Source organism: Ranitomeya imitator, chromosome 2, assembly GCF_032444005.1.
Source record: "Ranitomeya imitator isolate aRanImi1 chromosome 2, aRanImi1.pri, whole genome shotgun sequence".
Classification (NCBI taxonomy): domain Eukaryota; kingdom Metazoa; phylum Chordata; class Amphibia; order Anura; family Dendrobatidae; genus Ranitomeya; species Ranitomeya imitator.
In genome coordinates this window covers 642153939-642181492 of record NC_091283.1, presented here as the reverse complement: position 1 = coordinate 642181492, position 27554 = coordinate 642153939, and the positions used below count along the sequence as shown (strand labels likewise).

At 45.3% G+C, this 27554-nt stretch overlaps 1 protein-coding gene across 1 annotated transcript in view; it reads left to right on the top strand.

Moving 5' to 3' along the window:
- The window catches only part of LOC138665362 (oocyte zinc finger protein XlCOF22-like), a 101383-nt gene that overhangs the window by 20932 nt on the left and 52897 nt on the right, over positions 1-27554 (top strand). The window contains exons 2-5 of the mRNA XM_069752779.1: positions 24062-24211; positions 25778-25954; positions 26037-26160; positions 26241-26338. Coding sequence (XP_069608880.1) covers positions 24134-24211; positions 25778-25954; positions 26037-26160; positions 26241-26338 — 477 coding nt within the window. The 5' untranslated portion in view covers positions 24062-24133. The remainder of the gene's footprint in view (positions 1-24061; positions 24212-25777; positions 25955-26036; positions 26161-26240; positions 26339-27554) is intronic.

The window sequence follows — 27554 nt, the reverse complement described above, 5'->3', positions numbered from 1 at the left end:
CTGGAGAAGGTGGCACCTGTACTGACCGCAAACCCTGAACTTAGCAGTGAAACTAGAAGTAGCCGTGGGGGGTACCTAACGCTCCCTAGACCCCTCGACACAGCCTAAGAATTGACTACCCCTAAAGACAGAAACAGGAAACCTATCTTGCCTCAGAGAAAATCCCCAAAGGATAGACAGCCCCCCCACAAATATTGACTGTGAGAGGAGAGGGAAATAACATACGCAGACATGAAATCAGGATTTAGCATAGGAGGCCATACTAGCTAAAAAAGAAAAGATAGAACAGAGTACTATGCAGTCAGTATTAAAACACTAGAAAATATCCACCACAGAAAATACAAAACACCACATCTGACTAAAGACATGGAGGGTATATCTGCATCTCCAGAGACACAGCTAGGCTGCAAAAAATCCTTCACAACAAAGCTGGACAAGACAAAACATGAAAAATGCACAGAACCATAAGGGCCACAGCAGGTGGACAGCAAAAACAAAGCCAGGACTTATCTTTGAAGAAAAGCTCAGCGAACAGGAGAGACCAGAAGGGATGTGAATCCTCCAAAAACAATGGACAACTGGCACTGACTAAAGGAACAAGCAAGGCTATATAGCCCAGCCCAAATTGCAAAAAATAGATACACCTGACAAATGCTGCGATCCAACTACCGCAGCACTACCACTCATAACCACTGGAGGGAGCCCAAGAGCAGAATTCACAACAGCAAGCCATCCCTGCCCTGAAAAAGCATGTGGAGGGAAAAATTAAACATGCACTACTAAACGCTGTCAGTAGCAAAGTCCACCTGACCACCGATGTGTGGACCAGTAACCATGGACAGGGACGATACCTTTCTCTCACTACCCATTGGGTAAATGTTGTGGAGCCGGGTACAGATCTTGAGAGTGGCGCTGTACGTGTTCTGCCAACTCCAAGGATTGCAGGAATCTACAATGCCGTAAAAAAAAAATCTTTACACTTGCGCAGCAAAAAAAAAAAACTTTACATATAAAATCCACATCATAATTTCACTTTTTAGAAGGGTACACAATGGGGGAGATAATAAAAAACTGTCTAATATTAAATTTTGCTTTGTTGCAACTATCAACCAATCAACGCTCAGTTTTCACTTCTCTGGTAAACCCAAAGCTGGACCCTGATTGGTTGTTATGTGCAGCTCAGCCAGTTTTGCTATTAGGCAGTCTTTTATTATCTCCCTCAGTTTTTTATTATCTCCCACAATGGGTCGAAAGAAGCTTAAAATGGAAGAGAAATCCCGTGCCTTGACTCGGCTCGAGAAGGGGGATTCGGTGATTGCTGTAGCTAGAGATCTGGGAGTGTCAAGAGAAGCAATTTATCAACTGAAGCGGTCGGCGGCATCATTGCCTCCTGGGATGGTACCGCAGAGGAAGTCAAGCTCTGGCGCACCTAAGAAGACTTCACCAAGGACTGATAAGCTTCTAAAACATGAAGTGATGTCACATCCTTCTATAACTGCCGTTGAACTAAAAAACAAGTACCCTATGCTCCTCCAGAACATCGCAACTAGGACAATTCATCACCGCCTGCAGAAGGACCTGGGTCTGCCAAGTTGCCGTGCCGCAAAGAAGCCCCTGCTCACAACAGCAATGAAGAAGAAAAGGCTTGCCTTTTGTAAGAAATATCAAGGTTGGACATCTGAAGAGTGTAAGAAAGTGATGTTTAGTGATGAGAGCACTTTCAGGCTGGTCAGGGGAGGCTCAAATGTTGTGCGTCGTCCGAGTACCATGTCACGGTATGACCCAAAATATACAGTTAAGACTGTTAAACACCCTGACAGTGTGATGGTGTGGGTAGCAGATACTTAGCCAGCCTTGCTGAATCCATGCCTAATCGACTGCAGATGGTGATAAAATGTAAGGGTGACATGACAAAATACTAACTGTAATAAAATATCCACAATAAAACACTTGAATCCACTTGAATATTAAGATTTTGTGGTTTCACTGAACTTGTAAAGATTTTTTTTGCCGGCACTGTAGTCTGTACACATTGACTCCTCATACTCCAGTTCCTCTGAATCATCGCTGCAGGAGCCGTCACAGTCTACCTCCACATGGACCCGTGAACGCTTACCTGTTATGACCGATATGAGCACAGCCATGGCCAAACGTCAACAGGCCATACTGAAATTAATTTCTTTGGGGAATCGAAGCCACACAGCGCAGGAGCTCTGGAATGCCATCAAGCAGGAGAGCGACGTGTAGTTTATGCCAGCGAATCTCCAGCCAGGCATGGTAGTGTGTTACAATGGCCGAAATCTGGTGGCAGCTCTGGGCCTAGGCAACCTCACTCATATCCCATGTCTGGCACATGTGCTCAACTTGGTCGTGCAGAGTGCTTTGAGGGACTATCCGGATCTTGACGCACAGCTGCACAAGGTCTGCCTAGAGTGCGCTCACTTGCGGCGTTCCAGCATGGCAAGATCGCGCATTGCAGCTCTGCAGCGCCGATTCCGCCTTCCGGAATATTGCATCACATGTGACCTACCCACCAGGTGGAATTCAACGTTACATATGTTGGAGCAGTTGTGTGAGCAGCAGGCAGCAGTAATGGAGTACCAGCTGCATCCGGCGCAAACAAGTCGCACTGTGCGTCGTTCACACTTCACCACCACTGAGTGGGTCTCTATGAAGGACATCTGCCACGTTTTGCATGCCTTCGATGATTCCACACGGATGACGAGTGCAGATGATGCACTAGTCAGCATGACTATCCCCCTTATCTGCCTGCTTGAAAAAACACTGCAAGCACTAAGGGAGGAGGTTGTGGAAGAGGTGGAGGATGAGGAGTCACAAATGCCATCTGCTTCTGGACAGTCTGCGCAACGTGGTTCCTCACAAAGGCCTAGGCAGGGGACACTTTGTGAGGAGGAGTCAATGGAGGAGGAAGACATCTGTCCAGAGGAGGGAGTTACACAATGCTCTAGTAGTCAGTATGTAGAGCGAGGGTGGGGTAATGCAGAGCAGGCAGAGATGACGCCTCAAGCAGGGAACAGCGTTTCTTGGCCAGTTGGCAGTCTACAGCACATGGTTGATTTCATGAGTAACGACTGCCGCATCACCCACATTCTCAACACGGCTGATTATTGGGTGTACACCCTCCTAGCTCCTCGCTACCGGGACAACTTACAAAGCCTCATAACACCGTTGAACCGGGAGCGTAAAATGCGGGAGTATCAAGACACACTGGTGCATTCCATCATGTTTTCCATTCCACCCGAGAGCAGTGCTGCTAGTGCTTTACAAAGCAGCTCAGTGCGTTGAGGCAGTGGAGGAAGCTCTGCATAAAGAGGGAGCAGAAGCAGCGCCTCAGCACAAGGCAAGACCAGTATGGCCCAAATCTGGCAAAGTTTTGTGTCCCCTCCACAAATGTCTACACCATCACAGATGGCTCCAGTCAGCAGGAGGCATCGTTTCCGTCAGATGGTGACAGACTACATGTCTTGCCCTCTCAGTGTTCTCCCACACGGCTCTTCCCCCTTCAAGTTTTGGGTCTCTAAGCTGGATACATGGCCAGAGCTTAGCCACTATGCATTGGAGATGCTGGCTTGCCCTGCTGTTACTGTATTATGGGAACGCGTCTTTAGTGCCGCAGGTGGTGTACTAACAGACTGTCGCATGCGTCTATCCTCCAATAACCGGCTTACTTTTGTAAAAATGAACAAGGCCTGGATCTCGCAGGAATTTGCCACTCCTCTTCCAGATTAAATAATTGGTTGGCAACAGTATCCAGGTCTCCTGTTGTGTTCATGTTTCTACCACCTGAACTGTAATCCCTGGGCTCCAACACTGCCAGTTGCTGCTCAGAAGTGCCATCTGCACAGTCAACACTTGCTGCCGTGTTATTGGGGTTCAGTAACGTCAGCTGATCCCCTGCTGTGTATCCGGCAATTTCTCCTGCTCCGTCCACACTCACACTACAACAGATATTAAACTGGCTCCAATTAGGCCTCAGCCTACACTCTGTTTCTAGCATTGTCCCTGGGCTCCAACACTGCCAGTACTGCTCAGAAGTGCCGTCTGCACAGTCAACACATGCTCCAGTGTTATTGGGGTTCAGTAACGTCAGCTGATCCCCTTCTGTGTATCCGGAAATTTCTCCTGCTCCGTCCACACTTACACTACAACAGATATTAAACTTGCTCCAATTAGGCCTCAGCCTACACTCTTTTTCTAGAATTGACCCTGGGATCCAACACTGCCAGTTGCTGCTCAGAAGTGCCATCTGCACAGTCCACACATGCTCCAGTGTTATTGGGGTTCAGTAACGTCTGCTGATCCCCTGCTGTGTGTGCGGCAATTTCTCCTGCTCCCTCCACATTCACACTGCTACAGATATTAAACTGGCTCCAATTAGGCCTCAGCCTACACTCTGTTTCTCCTGTAATCCCTGGGCGCCAACACCGCCAGTTGCTGCTCATAAGTGTCTTTGGCACGGGTACTCCCTGCTGCCCAGCCTGGTTCCAGCACGCCAGCTGTTTCTGGGTAGTGTCAAGGTCACTTTGCCTCCAATACGTTGTCCTGTTGGGTTGTGGTCGGGTTAGCCGACTCTATGGTGCCTGCCGTTTAGGTGCTTCCTATGTGGGCTGTGGGATCTGGCAATCAAGGCTGGTTCCGTAGTGCCAATAGGACAAGCTCCCCCTGTAGGACTGTGTGTTTTCAGTAACTCTGGCCAGCTCGCGGCCTTTCAATTTTTTTTTCATGTGGACCTCCTGCTGCCTATCTGAGTTCCAGCACCATTAGCTGGTTATTTTGAAGTCAATCTTGAATAAGTCCCCCTGGTTTCCAGTACCGTCAGCTGGTTCCAGGCAGAGCCTTTATCTTAGGTGCCTCCTTCTCGGTATCCGAGTTCCACCAACGTCTGGTGGTCCTTGGTAGTGCTTCCTGGCATGGGTACCTCCTGCTTAGTAACCAGGTTCCAGTACCGTCAGCTGGTCCTTGGTAGTTCCATTGGCTCTTGTACCTTCGGCTACACATCCGGGTTCCAGTACCGTCAGCTGGTTCTCGGCAGTTCCTCAGACTTTTTGCTACATTTCCAAGTTCAAGCTTTTTGAAATGGTTTTTGGTAATTACTCTGGATCTCCCTGACGATGACCCTAAAGACGACGACCCTGAAGACCACCCCGAAGAAGACGACGACCCCGGAGACGACGACCCCGGAGACGACGACCCTGAAGACCACCCCGAAGAAGACGACGACCCTGAAGACCACCCCAAAGAAGACGACCCCGGAGAGGAAGACCCTGGAGACGACTACCCTGAAGACCGCCCCAAAGAAGACCAAGAAGATGACCCTGAAGAAGATGACCAAAAGGACAAAGAACAAGAAGACAACCACCAAGATACAGAAGAACAAGAGACATAAGACCAAGCAGCAGAAGAGCAAGAAGCTGCAAAACAAAAAGCAGAAGAACATTAACCCCTCAAGGGTGGTTTGCATGTTAATGACCGGGCCAATTTTTACAATTCTGACCACTGTCCCTTTATGAGGTTATAACTCTGGAATGCTTCAACGGATCCCGGTGATTCTGACATTGTTTTTTTCGAGACATATTGTACTTCATGTTAGTGGTAAAATTTCTTTGATATTACTTGCATTTATTTGTGAAAAAAACTGTAAATTTGGCAAAAATTTTGAAAATGTCGCAATTGTCCAAATTTGAATTTTTATGCCCTTAACCCCTTCATGACCCAGCCTATTTTGACCTTAAAGACCTTGCCGTTTTTTGCAATTCTGACCAGTGTCCCTTTATGAGGTAATAACTCAGGAACGCTTCAACGGATCCTAGCGGTTCTGAGATTGTTTTTTCGTGACATATTGGGCCTCATGTTAGTGGTAAATTTAGGTCAATAAATTCTGCGTTTATTTGTGATAAAAGCGGAAATTTGGCGAAAATTTTGAAAATTTCGCAATTTTCACATTTTGAATTTTTATTCTGTTAAACCAGAGAGTTATGTGACACAAAATAGTTAATAAATAACATTTCCCACATGTATACTTTACATCAGCACAATTTTGGAAACAAAATTTTTTTTTGCTAGGAAGTTATAAGGGTTAAAATTTGACCAGTGATTTCTCATTTTTACAACGAAATTTACAAAACCATTTTTTTTAGGGACCACCTCACATTTGAAGTCAGTTTGAGGGGTCTATATGGCTGAAAATACCCAAAAGTGACACCATTCTAAAAACTGCACCCCTCAAGGTACTCAAAACCACATTCAAGAAGTTTATTAACCCTTCAGGTGCTTCACAGCAGCAGAAGCAACATGGAAGGAAAAAATGAACATTTAACTTTTTAGTCACAAAAATGATCTTTTAGCAACAATTTTTTTATTTTCCCAATGGTAAAAGGAGAAACTGAACCACGAAAGTTGTTGTCCAATTTGCCCTGAGTACGCTGATACCTCATATGTGGGGGTAAACCACTGTTTGGGCGCACGGCAGGGCTTGGAAGGGAAGGAGCGCCATTTGACTTTTTGAATGAAAAATTGGCTCCACTCTTTAGCGGACACCATGTCATGTTTGGAGAGCCCCCGTGTGCCTAAAAATTGGAGCTCCCCCACAAGTGACCCCATTTTGGAAACTAGACGCCCCAAGGAACTTATCTAGATGCATAGTGAGCACTTTGAACCCCCAGGTGCTTCACAAATTGATCCGTAAAAATGAAAAAGTACTTTTTTTTCACAAAAAAATTCTTTTCGCCTCAATTTTTTCATTTTCACATGGGCAACAGGATAAAATGGATCCTAAAATTTGTTAGGCAATTTCTCCTGAGTACACCAATACCTCACATGTGGGGGTAAACCACTGTTTGGGCACATGGTAAGGCTCGGTAAGGAAGGAGCGCCATTTGACTTTTTGAATGAAAAATTATCTCCATCGTTAGCGGACACCATGTCGCGTTTGGAGAGACCCTGTGTGCCTAAACATTGGCGCTCCCCCACAAGTGACCCCATTTTGGAAACTAGACCCCCCAAGGATCTTATCTAGATGCCTAGTGAGCACTTTAAACCCTCAGGTGCTTCACAAATTGATCTGTAAAAATGAAAAAGTACTTTTTTTTCACAAAAACATTCTTTTCGCCTCAATTTTTTCATTTTCACATGGGCAATAGGATAAAATGGATCATAAAATTTGTTGGGCAATTTCTCCCGAGTACGATGATACCTCATATGTGGGGGTAAACCACTGTTTGGGCACTCGGCAGGGCTCGGAAGGGAAGGCGCGCCATTTGACTTTTTGAATGGAAAATTAGCTCCAATTGTTAGCGGACACCATGTCGCTTTTGGAAAGCCCCTGTGTGCCTAAACATTGGAGCTTCCCCACAAGTGACCCCATTTTGGAAACAAGACCCCCCAAGGAACTGATCTAGATGCATATTGAGCACTTTAAACCCCCAGGTGCTTCACAGAAGTTTATAACGCAGAGCCATGAAAATAAAAAATAATTTTTCTTTCCTCAAAAATGATTTTTTCACCTGGAATTTCCTATTTTGCCAAGGGTAATAGGAGAAATTGGACCCCAAATGTTGTTGTCCAGTTTGTCCTGAGTACGCTGATACCCCATATGTGGGGGTAAACCACTGTTTGGGCGCACGGCAGGGCTCGGAAGGGAAGGCACGCCATTTGGCTTTTTAAATGGAAAATTAGCTCCAATCATTAGCGGACACCATGTCACGTTTGGAGAGCCCCTGTGTGCCTAAACATTGGAGATCCCCCACAAATGACCCCATTTTGGAAACTAGACCTCCAAAGGAACTAATCTAGATGTGTGGTGAGGACTTTGAACCCCCAAGTGCTTCACAGAAGTTTATAACGCAGAGCCATGAAAATAAAATAAAAAAATTATTTTCTCAAAAATGATCTTTTAGCCTGCAATTTTTTATTTTCCCAAGGGTAACAGGAGAAATTTGACCCCAAAAGTTGTTGTCCAGTTTCTCCTGAGTACGCTGATACCCCATATGTGGGGGTAAACCACTGTTTGGGCACATGCCGGGGCTCGGAAGTGAAGTAGTGACGTTTTGAAATGCAGACTTTGATGGAATGCTCTGTGGGCGTCACGTTGCGTTTGCAGAGCCCCTGATGTGGCTTAACAGTAGAAACCCCCCACAAGTGACCCCATTTTGGAAACTAGACCCCGAAAGGAACTTATCTAGATGTGTGGTGAGCACTTTGAACCCCCAAGTGCTTCACAGAAGTTTATAATGCAGAGCCGTGAAAATAATAAATACGTTTTCTTTCCTCAAAAATAATTATTTAGCCCAGAATTTTTTATTTTCCCAAGGGTTACAGGAGAAATTGGACCCCAAAAGTTGTTGTCCAGTTTCTCCTGAGTACGCTGATACCCCATGTGTGGAGGTAAACCACTGTTTGGGCACACGTCGGGGCTCAGAAGGGAAGTATTGACTTTTGAAATGCAGACTTTGATGAAATGGTCTGCGGGCGTCACGTTGCGTTTGCAGAGCCCCTGGTGTGCCTAAACAGTAGAAACCCCCCACAAGTGACCCCATTTTAGAAACTAGACCCCCCCAAGGAACTTATCTAGATATGTGGTGAGCACTTTGAACCCCCAAGTGCTTCACAGACGTTTACAACGCAGAGCCGTGAAAATAAAAAATCATTTTTCTTTCCTCAAAAATGATGTTTTAGCAAGCATTTTTTTATTTTCACAAGGGTAACAGGAGAAATTGGACCCCAGTAATTGTTGCGCAGTTTATCCTGAGTATGCTGGTACCCCATATGTGGGGGTAAACCACTGTTTGGGCACACGTCGGGGCTCGGAAGTGAGGGAGCACCATTTGACTTTTTGAATACGAGATTGGCTGGAATCAATGGTGGCGCCATGTTGCGTTTGGAGACCCCTGATGTGCCTAAACAGTGGAAACCCCTCAATTCTAACTCCAACACTAACCCCAACACACCCCTAACTCTAATCCCAACTGTAGCCATAACCCTAATCACAACCCTAACCACAACCCTAATTCCAACCCTAACCCTAAGGCTATGTGCCCACGTTGCGGATTCGTGTGAGATTTTTCAGCATCATTTTTGAAAAATCCGCGGGTAAAAGGCACTGCGTTTTACCTGCGGATTTTCAGCGGATTTCCAGTGTTTTTTGTGCGGATTTCACCTGCGGATTCCTATTGAGGAACAGGTGTAAAACGCTGCGGAATCCGCACAAAGAATTGACATGCTGCGGAAAATACAACGCAGCGTTTCCGCGCGGTATTTTCCGCACCATGGGCACAGCGGATTTGGTTTTCCATGGTACTGTAAACCTGATGGAACACTGCTGCGAATCCACAGCGGCCAATCCGCTGCGGATCTGCAGCCAAATCCACACCGTGTGCACATAGCCTAATTCTAAAGGTATGTGCACACGCTGCGGAAAACGGGGCGGATCCGCAGCAGTTTCCCATGAGTTTACAGTTCAATGTAAACCTATGGGAAACAAAAATCGCTGTACACACGCTGCGGAAATACTGCACGGAAACGCAGCGGTTTACATTCCGCAGCATGTCACTTCTTTCTGCGGATTCCGCAGCGGTTTTACAACTGCTCAAATAGAAAATCGCAGTTGTAAAACCGCAGTGAAATGCGCAGAAAAAACGCGGTAAATCCGCCATAAATCCGCAGCGGAAAAATCCGCAGAGGACCAGAATACGTGTGCACATACCAAAACCCTAACCCTAACCCTAGCCCTAACCCTAGCCCTAACCCTAGCCCTAACCCTAACCTTACCCCTAACCCTAGCCCTAACCCTAACCCTACCCCTAACCCTATTCTAACATTAGTGGAAAAAAAAAATTCTTTATTTTTTTATTGTCCCTACCTATGGGGGTGACAAAGGGGGGGGGGTCATTTATTATTTTTTTTATTTTGATCACTGAGATAGATTATATCTCAGTGATCAAAATGCACTTTGGAACGAATCTGCCGGCCGGCAGATTCGGCGGGCGCACTGCGCATGCGCCCGCCATTTTGGAAGATGGCGGCGCCCAGGGAGAAGACGGACGGACCCCGGCAGGATCGGTAAGTATGATGGGGTGGGGGGGAGCACAGGGGGGATCGGAGCATGGGGGGGTGGATCGGAGCACGGGAGGGGTGGAACGGAGCACGGGGGGGTGCATTGGAGCATCGGGGGGTGGATCGGACTGCAGGGGGGTGGATCGGAGTGCAGGGGGGGTGGTTGGAGCACGGGGGAGGGTGATTGGAGCACGGGGGGAGCGGACAAGAGCATGGGGGGAGCGGAGCACAGGACGGAGGGGAGCCGGAGCAGTGTACCGGACAGATCGGGGGGCGATCGGTGGGGTGGGGTGGGGGCACATTAGTGTTTCCAGCCATGGCCGATGATATTGCAGCATCGGCCATGGCTGGATTGTAATATTTCACCCGTTATAATAGGTGAAATATTACAAATCTCTCTGATTGGCAGTTTCACTTTCAACAGCCAATCAGAGTGATCGTAGCCACGGAGGGGTGAAGCCGCCCCCCCCCTGGGCTAAACTACCACTCCCCCTGTCCCTGCAGATCGGGTGAAATTGGAGTTAACCCTTTTACCCGATCTGCAGGGACGCGATCTTTCCATGACGCCACATAGGCGTCATGGGTCGGATTGGCACCGACTTTCATGACGCCTACGTGGCGTCATGGGTCGGGAAGGGGTTAAATCGCAGAGATATGAACAAAAAAAATTTTTTTAACCCCCCAAATTTTTATTTTCCCAAGGATAACAAGAGAAATTGGACCCCAAAAGTTGTTGTCCAATTTGTCCTGAGTACGCTGATAACCCATATGTTGGGGTAAACCCCTGTTTGGGCGCACGGGAGAGCTCGGAAGGGAAGGAGCAGTGTTTTGCTTTTTCAACGCAGAATTGGCTGGAATTGAGATCGGACGCCATGTCGCGTTTGAAGAGCCCCTGATGTGCCTAAACAATGTTGCCATGACTAAGACCTGATGGTCGAAACGCGTCGGCGTTGACCACCTGGGACCCCCATCTCTTTTTTGCAAATGTTTGCATTTTAAAGTGTTTTCAATAAATTGACTTTTTAGAAGATCCATGCTGGAGATTATTTTTTCTTAAACAATGGAAACCCCCAATTCTTATTGAAACCCTAACCCAAACACACCCAAATCCCAACCACACCCCTAACCCCAACCCTAACCACACCCCTAACTCCAACACACCCCTAACCCTAATCCCAACCATAACCCTAACCACACCCCTAACCCTGACACACCCCTAAACCTAGTCCCATCGGTAAATGTAATCCAAACCCTAGCCCTAACCCTAGCCCTAACCCTAATGGGAAAATGGAAATAAATACATTTTTAAATTTTTTTTTATTTTTCCCTAACTAAGGGGGTGATGAAGCGGGGTTTGATTTACTTTTATAGCTGTTTTTTTATAGTGTATTTTTATGATTGGCAGCTGTCACACACTAAAAGACGCTTTTTATTGCAAAAAATATGTTTTTGCGTTACCACATTTTGAGAGCTATAATTTTTCCATAGGGTGCTCCGAGGGTCTCAGGGAAGCACGCAAGGAGCCCCCTCCCTGCGCGATGCTTCTCTATACCGCCGGAACACTGCGATCATGTTTGATCGCAGTATGCCGGGGGTTAATGTGCCGGGGGCGGTCCATGACTGCTCCTGGCACATAGTGCCGGATGTCAGCTGCGATAGTCAGCTGACACTCGGCCGCAATCGGCCGCGCTCCCCCCGTGAGCGCAGCTGATCGCACTGGACGTACTATCCCGTCACTGGGAATTAAGTCCCAGGTCACCTTGACGGGATAGTACGTCCAATGGGATTAAGGGGTTAAGCATAAGACTAAAAATCAGAGCAAAAGATATTATCTAAATTATAAGCGGAAGAAGACTAAGCAGTGTATGGGGGTGAGTCCGTTCCTCCTCGTGGTGCCCCTGGAAAAAAACTGCTGCTGCAGGCCAAACTGAACGCGGACAAATCCTGTTGTAAATCTTTTGTGACAGGCAGAACGGAAGGTGTAATCTTCAAACTTTTATAGATAACAACTACAGGAATGCCTGTCACAAATAAGAATATGATGAAGAAGAAGAACATGAAGAAGATGAAGAAATAGAATATGAAGAAGAATAATAGTTGAATAAGAAGAATATGAAGAATGTAAAAAAAAGAATAATAATAAGAAGGTGAAGAAGAAGATGAATAAGGTGGAGAAGAAGTTGATGAAAAAGATGCTGCTGCTGAGGATGATGAAGGAGAAAGTGTGGGAGAAGTTAAAAAGAAGGCGAAGAGCATGGAAGTAGTGAAACATAAATATCTGACAAAATATAAAAAAGCTTAACATAGTCAATATCTTTATAACTCCGAACGTCTTAAAAAAAAAAAACAATAATTCCTGCTATTCCATTTGATTGGGCTAAACCTCTATGCCTTCAATGTCTCCTCCACCTCCCCCAATACATCCTACAATATTCTTAGTTGTTTTCCTTCATGTAGAATTAACCTACAAGGAAAGAAAGGGTTTATTTTAATTCCAATATTTGTGTCCCATTGACTTGCATTAGTTTCCGGTATCGGAATCGGCGATACCCGATATTTTTTGGGTATCGGTCCGATTCAATTCGATCCGATATTTCCGAATATCGGAAGGTATCGCTCAACACTACTCCTGACGTCACTCGCTGCTCTCTTGCTGCTCAGTCCCCATTATGATAAGCACCGCTCCATGTTGGACACTATCAGGATATATTAATGTTGGAAATGATCAAATCTGCCAAATCGCTCAGGTTTTACAAGGAATTTTGATTCACACTTGTCATGGATCCCACCGTGCTGCCACCAATATCTTTATCATCCCCACCACTCACACCAAGTTGTCACGAACCGGGGTTGTTTGGTTGCCTCTGGTTTCTTCAGAAGGAGATTCATCTATATCCCATTTCCCAGTTCTGGTTTGGAACATGCAGCTCTCTGGTGCCCCCTTACCCTCAGGTCAGTCAGGGTACTGCACCTAGGGTAATTAGTTGCCAGAAAGGCTGCCTGCTGGCTACTGGCTATTGGGCACGCTGCAGCAAGGGCGCTATAACTACTCCCACACAGGCGGGAACAATAATTATCAACGCCACCGGTCGCTGCAAAGATGCCCGATTGCACAGGACAAAGTATGCTGTCACCATCTCCGATTTGCCAAGGATTAACGGGTCTGGAGCCAACCCAAATCAGTAGCGTAATTCACTTAAGAAGACGCGACAGTTCGTTTAGAGCATGGAGTGACAAGCTAGTAATTTTTTATTTTAGTCCAAAAAGGTAGGCAGTATTTACAAAGTATAAAAAAATTATAAAGAAGACAATATCATGTGTACAATAAAATTACAAATAAAAAAGGATTAACATTGAAAAGAACACTTACAGGTCGTTCAGATCATTTTATATCATCTTGGCTGGCCGTGTGTTGAGGGAAAAGGGCGAGCATATATCCAGATGCATGAGGACAGCTTGCAGAGCTGCTGTTAGCTCGCTTCCTGGGCCAACACTCACAACTCAGCAGGGGTAAGATATGCCCTCTCGTCGTGACATCACTGAGTGGGCTGAGTTATGACATGCACTCCTCTTTCTACTCTTTACGTTTTGGCTTCACCAAACAAAGACATTCCTTGAGGAAGGGAGGGGGGAACGAGTGGCTTGAATTCCACTGTGCTGCCAGCAGAGAAGAGAAGGGGGGTCGAAGCTGCAGCGGGTGTCTGTTCTCTGTTCTCGGATGTAGCAGAGCTCAGTGTGCGCGATAATAGACACTCCACTACCTCATGTTCCTGACAACACTGAAGTTATGTTTGCAAATATCTCTGTGATCTCTCCAGACCCAGAACATAATAAACATAGGATGTAGAAACTAAAAATAAATAGTCACCATGGAGCAGGGTGGGAGCCGTGGGCGAGGTACTCATCTTATTCCCCGGCACGTTACATGAAAGTTGGACTTCTGGAGTGTGTGGATTTGTACTATGGGGGTGCTCTGCCCTTGCAGACCGCATGTTACAGATGACTTCAAGCTAAATCATCGGACCGTCAGGCTCTCTTATCTGCATAGCTCCCCTGCTACCTGCACTCTGCACTTTAACATGGTTTGATGTCACGGTTTAGCATGGAATAAAATTGCACATCCAGAAGGGTCTGGGTGAGTGCTGCAATTCTTTCCATTTCTTATGATTTACCTTCATGTTATGTATAAGAATGCACTACCCTACAGAGATCCTAAGGAGGCATATTGAGGTGTGAACCAGTGAGCACTGCTTATTTTCAGCAACTGGTGCCTATTTCTCCTTTTACAAATTACCAATGACTTCACCTGGCCAGGGCAGGTCTTGTAAAGTACAAGTAGTGGGCATTATGTACAACACATAGTGGGTGCGTAGCTTTATGGAGGTGTCAATGCATGAAACATTTTCATATACATCCTCCTTGTCCTTCTCAGAATGTCCTATATTTTCCTCACTACCCAGCACAGTACTTCAGTAACTTTCCTCATCCCCAACAACGGTAATACCACTTTGCCACTATGGACGTTACTGAGCTTCTCTTCTCGACGATGCTTTGGAACTAACACCTGGGGCACTCTCTTCTTCTCATGTTCCCTGCTCTGATACGTCCTGTTACCTGTTGGACTTGCATGCTCGATTTTACTCTGCTGGACTTTCTGCCCCATACCTCGTTTCCACAGGATCACTCACTCCTTTTTGTCGCTGTCTCTCCACTGGAGCATGCTATCCGTCCTCTCTGTCTCCTCTCACTTTATGGACACTTACATCATACGGCTCTGCTGAGTAATCAGACCAGAAGTCTGCTCTAGCTGCAAGCTAGGCCCTGTCTAACGTCCTGACAGGAAACTCTCTCTGTCCCTTCATTTTAGCCCCTCTCACTAGTCTGGGCTAGTCCCAACTGTTAACTCTCACTGTCCTTATTAACTAGCTGTTGCTGGGCAGAATACAGCAACATTACTAACAATACAGATTATTCGCATACAAACATCATAACACAATGCAGCTATACACACGTCTTCAAGTGGGAACGTGGACAGTTTGTCCATCTCCTTACAGTCGCTCAGCTGTGCCTCAGTTCCCACAGTCAGCTGTCTAGGCCTCTAAGTCTCTTCTTTCTCCCTTCCCCATTGCACACATTCTCTTTAGCCTCTTAGCTCCAGATCGTGTCTTGCTGCTTAATTAGGCCTCAGATGTTACTAGAGCCATGCACCAATGTGCGCTGTAACTGCACGGCATGCACTGATATCCGAGGCCTAGTCGAGCAGCAAGCCGTGGCCTGGGGTGAAGAGGAAGAAAGGAATGCTTGCAACGAGAAATGAAAAAGCAGAGGACCAGACCAGACAGGAGGCTGAGGGGACGGCCAGACATGTGAGCAGTGAGGTGAGCATTATTGTTATTACTTTTTTTTTAACTGTTTGTCTGACCCTCAATAGTTCACCAACATGGCCACAAAAATTGGGGATTACAAATGTTTTTAAAATTTGAGAATTCAACTTGAGAATTCAATTCTCTCATTTCTTATTAATGCTGTGTCATTACTTATTACTGACTTGTTTGGTACGATGATACCGATCTGTAGCTGTTATCTGTTCTTTAAAAAAAAGGTTCTTGTTTTTATAAAATGTTTAAAAAATATATAAATATTTTAGATTTTTTTTAAACTTGCTTCTTTGTTTCTGGGGTTGAATTCCTTGCAGTAGCTCCAAATCTGTCAGATTGCAAGGGCATATCCTATGTACAGCGCCCTCTTTAGATCACACACAGATTTTCAATTAGATTCAGATCTCTACTCTGGCTAGGTCATTCCAAAACTTTCATCTTCTTCTGACAAAACAATTCTTTAGTTGATTTGGAAATATGCTTACACTGCGTGCAGAATTATTAGGCAAGTTGTATTTCAGGGGATTATTTTTATTATTGATCAACAACTATGTTCTCAACCAACCCAAAAGACTCATAAGTATCAAAGCGTAATATTTTTGGAAGTTGGAGTGGTTTTTTTTTTAGATTTGGCTATCTTAGGAGGATATCTGTTTGTGCAGGTAACTATTACTGTGCAGAATTATTAGGCAACTTAATAAAAACCAAATACAATCCCATCTCACTTGTTTATTTTCACCAGGTAAACCAATATAACTGCACAAAATTTAGAAATAAACATTTCTGACAAGCAAAAACAAAACAAAAAAAAATTAGTGACCAATAAAGCCACCTTTCTTTATGATGACACTCAGCAGCCTTCCATCCATAGATTCTGTCAGTTGCTTGATCTGTTTACGATCAACATTGCGTGCAGTAGCCACCACAGCTTCCCAGACACTGTTCCGAGAGGTGGACTGTTTTCCCTCCCTGTAGATCTCACATTTTATGAGGGACCACAGGTTCTCTATGGGGTTTAGATCAGGTGAATAAGGGGGCCATCTCATTATTTTTTCTTCTTTGAGACCTTTACTGGCCAGCCACGCTGTGGAGTAGTTGGAGGCATGTGATGGAGCATTGTCCTGCATGAAAATGAAAATCATGTTTTTCTTGAACGATACCGACTTCTTCCTGTACCACTGCTTGAAGAAGTTGTCTTCCAGAAACTGGCAGCAGGTCTGGGAGTTGAGCTTCACTCCATCCTCAACCCGAAAAGGTCCCAGAAGTTCATCTTTGATGATACCAGCCCATACCATGACCCCACCTCCACCTTGCTGGCGTCTGAGTCAGAGTGGAGCTCTCTGCCCTTTACTGATCCAGCCTCTGGCCCATCCATCTGGTCCATGAAGAGTCACTCTCATTTCATCAGTCCATAAAACCTTTGAAAAGTCAGTCTTAAGATATTTCTTGGCCCAGTTTTGACGTTTTATCTTATGTTTCTTGATCAAAGGGGGTCATTTTTCAGCCTTCTTTACCTTGGCCATGTCCCTGAGTATCGCACACCTTGTGCTTTTTGTTACTCCAGTAACATTGCAGCTCTGAAATATGGCAAAACTGGTGGCAAATGGCATCTTGGCAGCTTCACGCCTGATTTTCCTCAATTCATGGGCAGTTATTTTGCGCCTTTTTTGCCCAACACGCTTCTTGCGACCCTGTTGGCTATTTGCCATGAAACGCTTGATTGTTCGGTGATCACGCTTCAAAAGTTTGGCAATTTCAAGATTGCTGCATCCCTCTGCAAGACATCTCACAATTTTGGACTTTTCAGAGCCCGTCAAATCTCTCTTCTGACCCATTTTGCCAAAGGAAAGAAAGTTGCCTAATAATTAAGCACACCTTATATAGGGTTTTGATGTCATTAGACAACACCCCTCCTCATTACAGAGATGCACATCACCTGATTTACTTAATTTGTAGTTGGCTCTCAAGCCTGAAAAGCTTGGAGTAGGACAAAATGTATTAAAAGTATCATGTGATCCAAAAACAACTTGCCTAATAATTCTGCACGTAGTGTAGGGTCATTGTTGTGCTGAAATGTGAAATTCCTCATCACCTTCAGTTTTTTAGCGAAATCCAGAAAGTTTTGATGCAAAATTGACAATTGACTGATATATGGAAGTCTTCATAATTCCCCCCACCTTGACTAAAGCCACAGTTCCAGCTGCAGAAAAACAGCCCCACAGCATAATGCTGCCTCCACTATGCTTCACTATGGGCAGGTGTTCTTTTGGACAGTGTTGTCTTTTGCTAAACATACCTTTTAGAATTCTGGCCAAAAAGTTAAGCTCTTAAAAGTTAAGGGTGCTCTCTAGCGTTGAGCGAGCACTAAAGTGCTGGCATGCTCATCACTCGAACCAAGCAATTCCTAATGCTTGGATGTTCGTTTCGAGTAACGAGTATAATGGGAATTAACGGGACTTAAACGTTAAGGGTGTTCACATTTAAACAACTAAAACCTGGAAAGTTAGTGGTCCATATATGCGCTGCCAGCATGTGAAATCCACTTCTTCACTAAATTAAAAACATACCATACTTATCTCCTGAAGAAGACGTGGGTTACACTTTGAAACACGTAGAAAAATAAAAGAAACCGCCAGTGGAACCGCAACAGCCTTTCAACCCTGGTCAGGTCAGCATATATCGATACAATTTCTGATATTTTTTGATCAGATAAGACCATATCCTTGTGGTATTTTTTCTCCTCAACTTTTTTTTGCACATTTAAGCAACCACATTATTAAGTTTTGCTATTTTTTATTTTCCCTCTTGAAATGCTTTCAGCTTGTTTCTCAATGGATTTGTACACATTATGGGTGACATTAAAGGTGGAAAAAGTTCTGAAATTATTCTTTTTGGTATGATTTTTTTTTACATGACAAAAACCTGCATTTTAGCAGAGGCGTGTAGACTTTTTATAGTCATTTTGTGGACAGTTGAAACTAGAAGTTTACATATACTATATAAAAAGACACATCTGCATGTTTTTCTCAATATCTGACATGACATCAGAATAAACCTTTCCCGTTTTAGGTCAATTAGGATTACCATAATTATTAATATTTGCCAAATGCCAGAATAATAAGAGAAAGATAATGTTTTAAGGAATTTTTTTACTTACTGTACAGTCAAAAGTTTACATACACTAAGATTACTATGCCTTTAAACAATTCGGGACTGCCCATATGATGATGTCATGTTTTTGGAAACGTCTGGCAGCATCATGTTGTGGGGTGGTTTTTCTGCAGGAGGGACTAGTGCACTTCCCAAAATAGATGGCATCATGAGAAAAGAAGATTATGTGGCAATACAGAAGCAACATCTCCAGACATCTGCCAGGATGTTAAAGCTTGGGCAGAAAAGGGTCTTCCAAATGGACAATGACCCGAAGCATACTGCCAAAATGGTAAAAAAAAAGGGGCTTAAGGATAACAAAGTCAATGTTTTGAAGTGGCCATCACAGAATCCTGATCTCAATCCTATTGAAAATGTATAGGCAAAACTGAAAAGGCAGATGTGAGCAAGGTGACCTACAACTATTGTGAGAAGCTTGTGGAAGGATATCCCAAACGTTTGACCCAAGTCATTCAGTTTAACTCCTTAACGTCCAATGACGAGCATAGCCCATCATGGCCAGGTGTCAGTTCCCGGACCAAGAAGGGCTATATCCATCGTGCATTTAAACTGTCACTGCATGTAAGTGACAGTTCAGTGCCGACAGCTGTCTGTGACAGCTGAGAGGCACAGGAAGAGGTGCAGGGACCCATGCTGACGGTCCCCACACCCAGCTCGCTGTGTTCGGTCAGTCAATCTGACTGACTGATCACAGCATGATCATGCAGGAGATGATGAAATATCAGCACCTCCTGCCCGATCAGTGCAGCAGCCCAGATCTGCCAGTGGCCGAGCTTCTGCACTAACAGCCAGGAATGGTGTCAGCACTGCCTCTGGCTGTTAACCCCCTAAACGCTGCGATCGAGCACAATCACAGCATTCAGGAGAGAGGTAGAGGGACGGGATCTCCTTCTGCCTTCAGATCAGTGCCCCCATGATGTCATGTCGCCATGGTGACTCGGAGTCGTCAGGACGACCCCCGGGTCACCAAGCTACAGAAATCTTCTGAGACCATGCTCACAGGTCTGAGGTCCGTCATCTGTTAATGGAAATATAGGTGGCTTCCATGTTACTGGTAGCACAAAGGCTCTGGAAAAGCAAAATGGCCCCTTGCCCCCCAAAAGAAATTCAGCAAATTCTGCTCTCTCAAATCCAAATGCCCCCTCCGTTCTGAGCCCCACTGTGCATAAACCACCTTTAGCGTTCACATTTTGCAGGGGTATAATTTCCAAGATGGGGTCACTTGAGCACTTATTGGCTCTGTATATGGAGTCTGCAAACTATTCTAGGAAAATCTGATCTCCTTCACTCCCGAGATTCCCCGTATGGCTAAGTAGTACTGTACAGCCACAGATGGGGTATTTCTATATCCAGCAGAAATTGCGGGACAAATTCTGATTTCAATTTTAGCCACTTCTTGTGTGAAAATGTACAATTTGGGGCTAAAACAAAATTTTTGTGGTAAGAATGTAATTTTTTTTCTTTACTGCCCAATGGCATAACATTCTCCGCACCTCTAGATTAATTGATCAAGAGGTGTATTTTGTAAAATGGGGTCACTTATGAGGAGTGCTGCTGTTCTGGCACCTCAGGGGCTCTCCCAGTGGGTCATGGCACCCTCAAATCATAATAGTAAAATCTGCACTATAATATGGCGCCCCTTCTCTTTTGAGCTTTGCACTGTGCCTCAAAAGTAGTTTTCACCCACACATAGGGTATTGACACAGGAGAAATTGCACAATTGCGGTCTATTTTCTCCTGTTACCCTTGGAGAAAGTAAAAAATTTTGAGCTAAAAGAAACATTTTGCAGGAAAAATTTGATTTTTTTTTTTAAATTTTTAAATTTTCTTAGCTCTGTTATAAACTTCTGTAATGCACCTGGTTGTTCAAGATGCTCATCACACATCTAGATAAGTTACTTGAGAGGTCTAGTTTTCAAAATTGTATCATTTGTTGGGGGTTTCCACTGTTTAGGCACATCAGGGGCCCTCCAAAAGTGACATGGCTTTCGCTTCCAACCAATTTTGTGTTCAAAAAGTCAAACTTTGCTCCTTCCCTTCCAGGTCCTGATGTGCTCCCAAACAGTGGTCTTCCTCCAACATGGAGTGTCGGCGAACTCAAGAGAAATTGCACAACAATTTTTGGGGTCCAGTTTCACCTGCTACCTTTGTTAAAATAAAAACATTGGGGGCTAAAATGATTTTTGTTGAAAAAATTAGATTTTTAATTTTCAGGGCTCTCCGTTATAAACTTATGTGAAGGATCTGGGGGTTCAGGGTGCTCACCAAACATCTAGATACGTCCCTTGAGGGGTCTAGTTTCCAAAATGGTGTCACCTGTGGGGCTTTCCACTGTATAGGCACATCAAGGGCTCTCCAAACGCAACATGGAGTCCGATCTCGATTCCAACCAATTTTACGTTCAAAACCTCAAACGGTGCTCCTTCCCTTCCAAGCCCTGCCGTGGCCTAAAGAGTGATTTTTATCCACAGATAGGGTATCTGTGTACCCTGGAGAAATTGCCCAACAAATATTGTGGTTCATTTACTCCTGATACCATTGAGAAAATAAAAAAATTGTGTCGGAATTAAAAAAAAAACATCTTCCACATTGCTTCAGTTCTTGTGAAGCACTGAAGGGTTATTAAACGTCTTGAATGTGGTTTTGAGCACTTAGAGGGGTGTAGTTTTTAGAATGGTATCATTTTTGGGTATTTTCTGTTATGTAGGCCCCCAAAATCACTTAAAATGTGATGTGGTCCCTAAAAAAATGGTTTTGTAAATTTTGCTGGAAAAATTAGAAATCGCTAGTCAAATTTTAACCCTAACAAAAAAAATTGTTTCAAAAGTTGTGCTGATGTAAAGTAGACATGTGGGAAATGTTATTTATTAACTATTGTGTGTCACATAACTCTCTGATTTAGGGGCATGAAAATGAAAAGTGTAAAAATTTTAAAATTTTTAAAAATGTTGCCAAATTTACGTTCTTTTTTTCACAAATAAACACAAGTAATTTCGAAGAAATGTTACCAACATTATAAAGTACAATATTTCACGAGAAAACAATCTCAGAATCAGTGGGATCCATTGAAGCGTTCTAGAGTTATAACCACATAAAGTGACAGTGGTCAGATTTCAAAATTAAGGCCTGGTCATTAACCTGCAAAGTGGCTTGGTCGGTAAGGGTTTAAGGGGAATGGTACCAAATACTAATGAAATGTATGTACTTGACTTTGCAGTAAATAATAAAAATGGCTTAAAACATTCTCTCTCTCATTATTCCTGCATTTGGCAAATATTAATAATTATGGCAATGCTAATTGAACTAAAATGGGAAAGGTTTATTCTAATTTCATGTCAGATTTTGAGAAAAACATACATACCGTATATACTCGAGTATAAGCCGAGATTTTCAGCCCAAATTTTTGGGCTGAAAGTGCCCCTCTCGGCTTATACTCGAGTCACGGTAGCGGTGGGGTTGGCGGGTGAGGGCGCTGAGGCATACTTACCTAGTCCTGGCGATCCTGGCGCTCCCCCTGCCGTCCCACGGTCTTCTGTGCTGCAGCTTCTTCCCCTCTTCAGCGGTCACATGGGACCGCTCATTACAGAAATGAATAGGCGGCTCCACCTCCCATAGGGGTGGAGCCGCCTATTCATTTCTCTAATCAGCGGTGCCGGTGACCGCTGACAGGAAGAGGCTGCAGCACAGAAGATGGGGAGGAAGGCGGGGAGCGCCAGGATCGCTAGGACTAGGTAAGTATGTCATATTTACCTGTCCACGTTCCAGCCGCCGGGCGTCGCTCCATCTTCCCGGCGCCTCCATCTTCCCGGCGTCTGAGCTCTGACTGTTCAGGCAGAGGGCGCGATGACGCATATAGTGTGCGCGGCGCCCTCTGCCTGATCAGTCAGAGCCGAGACGCCGGGAAGATGGAGGCGCCGGGACCGGACGCCGGGAGCTGCAATCAAGAAAGGTGAGTATGTGGTTTTTTTTTTTTATTGCAGCAGCAGCAGCGGCACAGATTTATGTGGAGCATCTATGGCGCAGTATGAACGGTGCAGAGCACTATATGGGGCATCTGTGCAGCATCTATGGGGCAGTATGAACGGTGCAGAGCAATATATGGGGCATCTGTGCAGCATCTATGGGGCAGTATGAACGGTGCAGAGCAATATATGGGGCATCTGTGCAGCATCTATGGGGCAATATGAACGGTGCAGAGCACTGTATGGGGCATCTGTGCAGCATCTATGGGGCAATATGAACGGTGCAGAGCACTGTATGGGGCATCTGTGCAGCATCTATGGGGCAATATGAACGGTGCAGAGCACTGTATGGGGCATCTGTGCAGCATCTATGGGGCAATATGAACGGTGCAGAGCACTGTATGGGGCATCTGTGCAGCATCTATGGGGCAATATGAAAGGTGCAGAGCACTGTATGGGGCACAGATATTGGGCAAAAATGAACGGTGCAGAGCACTATATGGGGCACAGATATGGGGCAATATGAACGGTGCAGAGCACTATATGGCACAACTATGGGGAAATAATGATCTATTTTTATTTTTGAAATTCACCGGTAAATGCTGCATTTCCACCCTAGGCTTATACTCGAGTCAATAAGTTTTCCCAGTTTTTTTGTGGCAAAATTAGGGGGTCGGCTTATACTCGGGTCGGCTTATACTCGAGTATGTACGGTATGTGTCTTTTTATATAGTATACTGTGGTAGCTCAACTCACGTTGCATTATATGGAGGTAGAAAAGAGGAACATCGTCTCTTTAAATCTTTGATTGGTTTATTATGCAGCATAAACCAGCAAGAGAGGAAAATAAACTCAGCCTTTCAGCCTAAAACAGGAAAACAACAAAGAAAAATACAACGCTGCAACACAGTCCGTACTTAAGCAGGTAACATCCTCCTCTGGAGCAACACTGGTTCAGTCTTTCCTCCACAAGACACAAACCATTGGAGAATTCACTCTCCAGTCTTGCTGACCAAAGACTGCCTCTAAGAGCTCAGTTATTTAAACCCAAGACCATGTGACTCCACCATCATGTGACTCATCATATGATCTTGACATCACACAGGTCCTATCAGGACTCTCCATGTGGAGATACGGTGGACCTCCTCCCACCCGCTCTATGAAGGTCCACTAAAACCAGCCCATAACATAACTTAACCTTCACAACACGTAGTGTGGAAAATACTCGCGTTTCGTATCACTGATGCCATGAAGCGCAGTGACACATATCTCCCCTCTATTACATTACTGGTGACTTTGTCACAGAATGTAAGCTTCTAGTTTCAATTGTATGTAGACTATAATTGTATTATATCTTATCACAGGGGCAGGATGATGCCCATGACTGGATGAAGGCATCATATGAAGCAGTTAACATGCTTTGGATATTTCTTATATGGGATTCTTTATGATTTTACATTGTCACATCTTCCCATTCAGGTTCCTACAATTTCGGATCTTCTCAGTGGATATCTTCTATATGAGACAACTTTTTTGATTGACCCATCCAGGATGGATAGGGACAGAGAAAAGACGACAGAGAGGATATTACACCTCATCCTAGAAATCATCTTTCGGCTTACTGGAGAGGTGAGAAATTCTGATGAGGTCACATTACATTATTCTTATCTATAGTAACTAGCTATTGAACCCGTTCTACGCCCGGGTGGCGAGCATTTATATTGGTATATGGTCTCCATCCTGGTATGTGCTGCTCCATCCTGCACCCCCATCCTGTCATGTGCTGCTCCCATCCTGCGTCCCCATCCTGTCATGTGCTGCTCCCATCCTGCGCCCCCATTCTGACATGTGCTGCTCCCATCCTGCGCCCCCATTCTGACATGTGCTGCTCCCATCCTGCGCCCCCATTCTGACATGTGCTGCTCCCATCCTGCGCCTCCATTCTGACATGTGCTGCACCCATCCTGCGTCCCCATCCTGTCATGTGCTGCTCCCATCCTGCGTCCCCATCCTGTCATGTGCTGCTCCCATCCTGCGCCCCCGTTCTGTCATGTGCTGCTCCCATCCTGCGCCACCGTTCTTTAATTTGCTGCTCCCATCCATATGCCCCATACGCTGCTCCATAAAGGTTTATGGCCCCCATAAATATATGCCCCGTACACTGCTCCATAAAGGTTGATGGCCCCCATAAGATGCTCCATAGTATATGCCCCAGTACTCTGCTCCATAAAGGTTTATGGCCCCCATAAGATGCTCCATAGTATATGCCCCCGTACGCTGTTCCATAAAGGTTTATGGCCCCCATAAGATGCTCCATGGTATATGCCCCCGTACACTGCTCCATTATGGTTTATGGCCCCCATAAGATGCTCCATAGTATATGCCCCGTACACTGCTCCATTATGGTTTATGGCCCCCGTAAGATGCTCCATAGTGTATGCCCCGTTCGCTGTTCCATAAAGGTTTATAGCCCCCATAAGATGCTCCATGGTATATGCCCCCGTACACTGCTCCATTATGGTTTATGGCCCCATAAGATGCTCCATTATGGTTTATGGCCCCATAAGATGCTCCATTGTATATGCCCCGTATGATGCTGCAATATATAAAAAAAAAAAATACCATACTCACCTATGGTCGCTGGGCGCCGAGTGCTGGGGGGCCTGAGCAGGCGGGGACACCGGCGCGCTGTGGGGGTCAGGTGCTGGTATTGCCGCCAGCTCAGGCCCCCCAGCACTTACTATATTCACCTGGCCCCGTTCCACCGCTGCGCGCCGCCATCTTCCCGGTCCTCTGGCTGTGACTGGTCAGTCAAAGGGCGGCGCCGGCGCGCATTAAGCGCGTCATCGCGCCCTCTGAACTGAAGGTCACAGGCCGAGGACCGGGAAGATGGCGGCTCGCAGTGGTGGAACGGGGCCAGGTGAATATAGCTCATACTTACCCTCCTGGCGGTCCCTGCTTCTCTGTTGGAGATCGCGGTGTGCGTTCAGTGTTTACGCATACTGCGATCTCCTGGGAGGGTCACTCTGTGAGGCCCAGACTGCGCCGGCGCTTGTGCTTGCGCAATCTATAAAGGCTTCGGACAGAGTGACGCTCCCAGCGTTATATTATAGATACCAGATGGACAGAACCGGAAAGGTGATGAGTATGGAAATGTCTGAAGTGAGATTTATTAATGTGTGTCTCCATAAACAGAATTACACGGCAGTGAAAAAGACCACTAAGCACTGTAAGGCCCCTGTGTCTGAAAGAAGAAGAAGAACCCTGAGACGAACCATGGGACCTCAACCTCACCCCATGAAAGATGAGGAGATAAATGACCAGAAGATCCTAGAACTCACCTATAAGATGATTGCGCTGCTGACTAGAGAGGTGACATTGCTGGCAAAACTGGGACATTATACATAATATTATGGAGGGATAGGGGTGATGACTGTATCATTATGTGTGTAAGGTTCCTATAAGATGTCAGGATATTGCAGTTTGTTTCTCCATGGAGGAGTGGGAGTATATAGAAGGACACAAGGATCTGTACAAGGATGTCATAGTAGAGAGTAACCAACCCCTCACATCCCCAGGTAATAGACAGAACTAAGTACACATGTCCTATAATTATAGAGTAAAGAATTAATTCACTCCCTGTATGTGTTTCCTACAGTTCTATCTAGTAAGAGGACAACACCAGAGAGATGGCCCAGTCCTCTTCTTCCACAGGACTGGTCAGAAGAAAGTTACAATGTTCCTCAGGATGATCAGGTAAATGGAGTAGGGTTGAGCGAAACGGATCGGTCATTTTCATAAGTCACCGACTTTTGGCAAGAAACCTGACCTGATCCCTGTGTGGGGTCGGCCATGCGGTACGCGACCTTCGCGCCAAAGTCGCGTTTCATATGACGCGTTCAGCGCCATTTCTCAGCCAATGAAGGAGGACGCAGAGTGTGGGCAACGTGATTACATAGTTATCGGTCCCCACCATCTTAGAGAAGGGTATGGCAGTGATTGGCTTGCTTTCTGCGGCGTCACAGGGGCTATAAAGGGGCGTTCCCGCCAACCGCCATCTTACTGCTGCTGATCTGAGCATAGGGAGAGGTTGCTGCCGCTTCGTCAGAAGCAGGGATAGCGTTAGGCAGGGAATATAAACCCCCAAACCGCTTGTGCTGTAGCGATTTCCACTGTCCAACACCACCTTTTCTTTGCAGGGACAGTGGAGTTTTTTTTTTGGTGCATCAGCTCTGTAGCTTATTAGGCTGCCTGATAAGGCTCCCTGATAGCTGCATTGCTGTGTGTACGCCGCTGTGCAAACCAACTGCTTTTTTCAAAGCACAAATCCTGTTGTTCCTTCCTTTCTGCACAGCTATCTTGTTTGTTTGTCCACACTTTTGTGTGCAGCAGTCCTTTTTATTGCTGCCTGCCATACTTTTCTGAGATTACTGTAGGGAGATAGTAATTGTAGTACAGTCCCTTTTTTTTTATTTTTTTTATTTTTTTATATATCTTCAAGCCACTTTCTGCCACTGAAACTGTGTAGTGTGAAACAGTGGGCCTGTATTTTTCTGCACTGTCCCACACCTAAAAAGGGAGATTTATATTGCCAATCAGTGCATCTGTGTCAGTCCAGTCTGTTGTATCTGTCAGTCATTTTGTGCCACAGAAACAATACTGTAAAACTGTGGGCCAGATTGATTCACTAGTCGCCCATCCCCCCCAAAAAGAAGGGGAGATTAATATTGGCAAATCTGTGCATCTGTGCCAGTCCAGTCTGTGGTATCGGTCTGTCACTTTGTGCCACTGAAACACTACTGTAAAACTGTGGGCCAGATTGATTCACTAGTCTCCCATCACAAAAAAAAGAAGGGGAGATTAATATTGGCAAATCTGTGCATCTGTGCCAGTCCAGTCTGTGGTATCGGTCTGTCATTTTGTGCCACTGAAACACTACTGTAAAACTGTGGGCCAGATTGATTCACTAGTC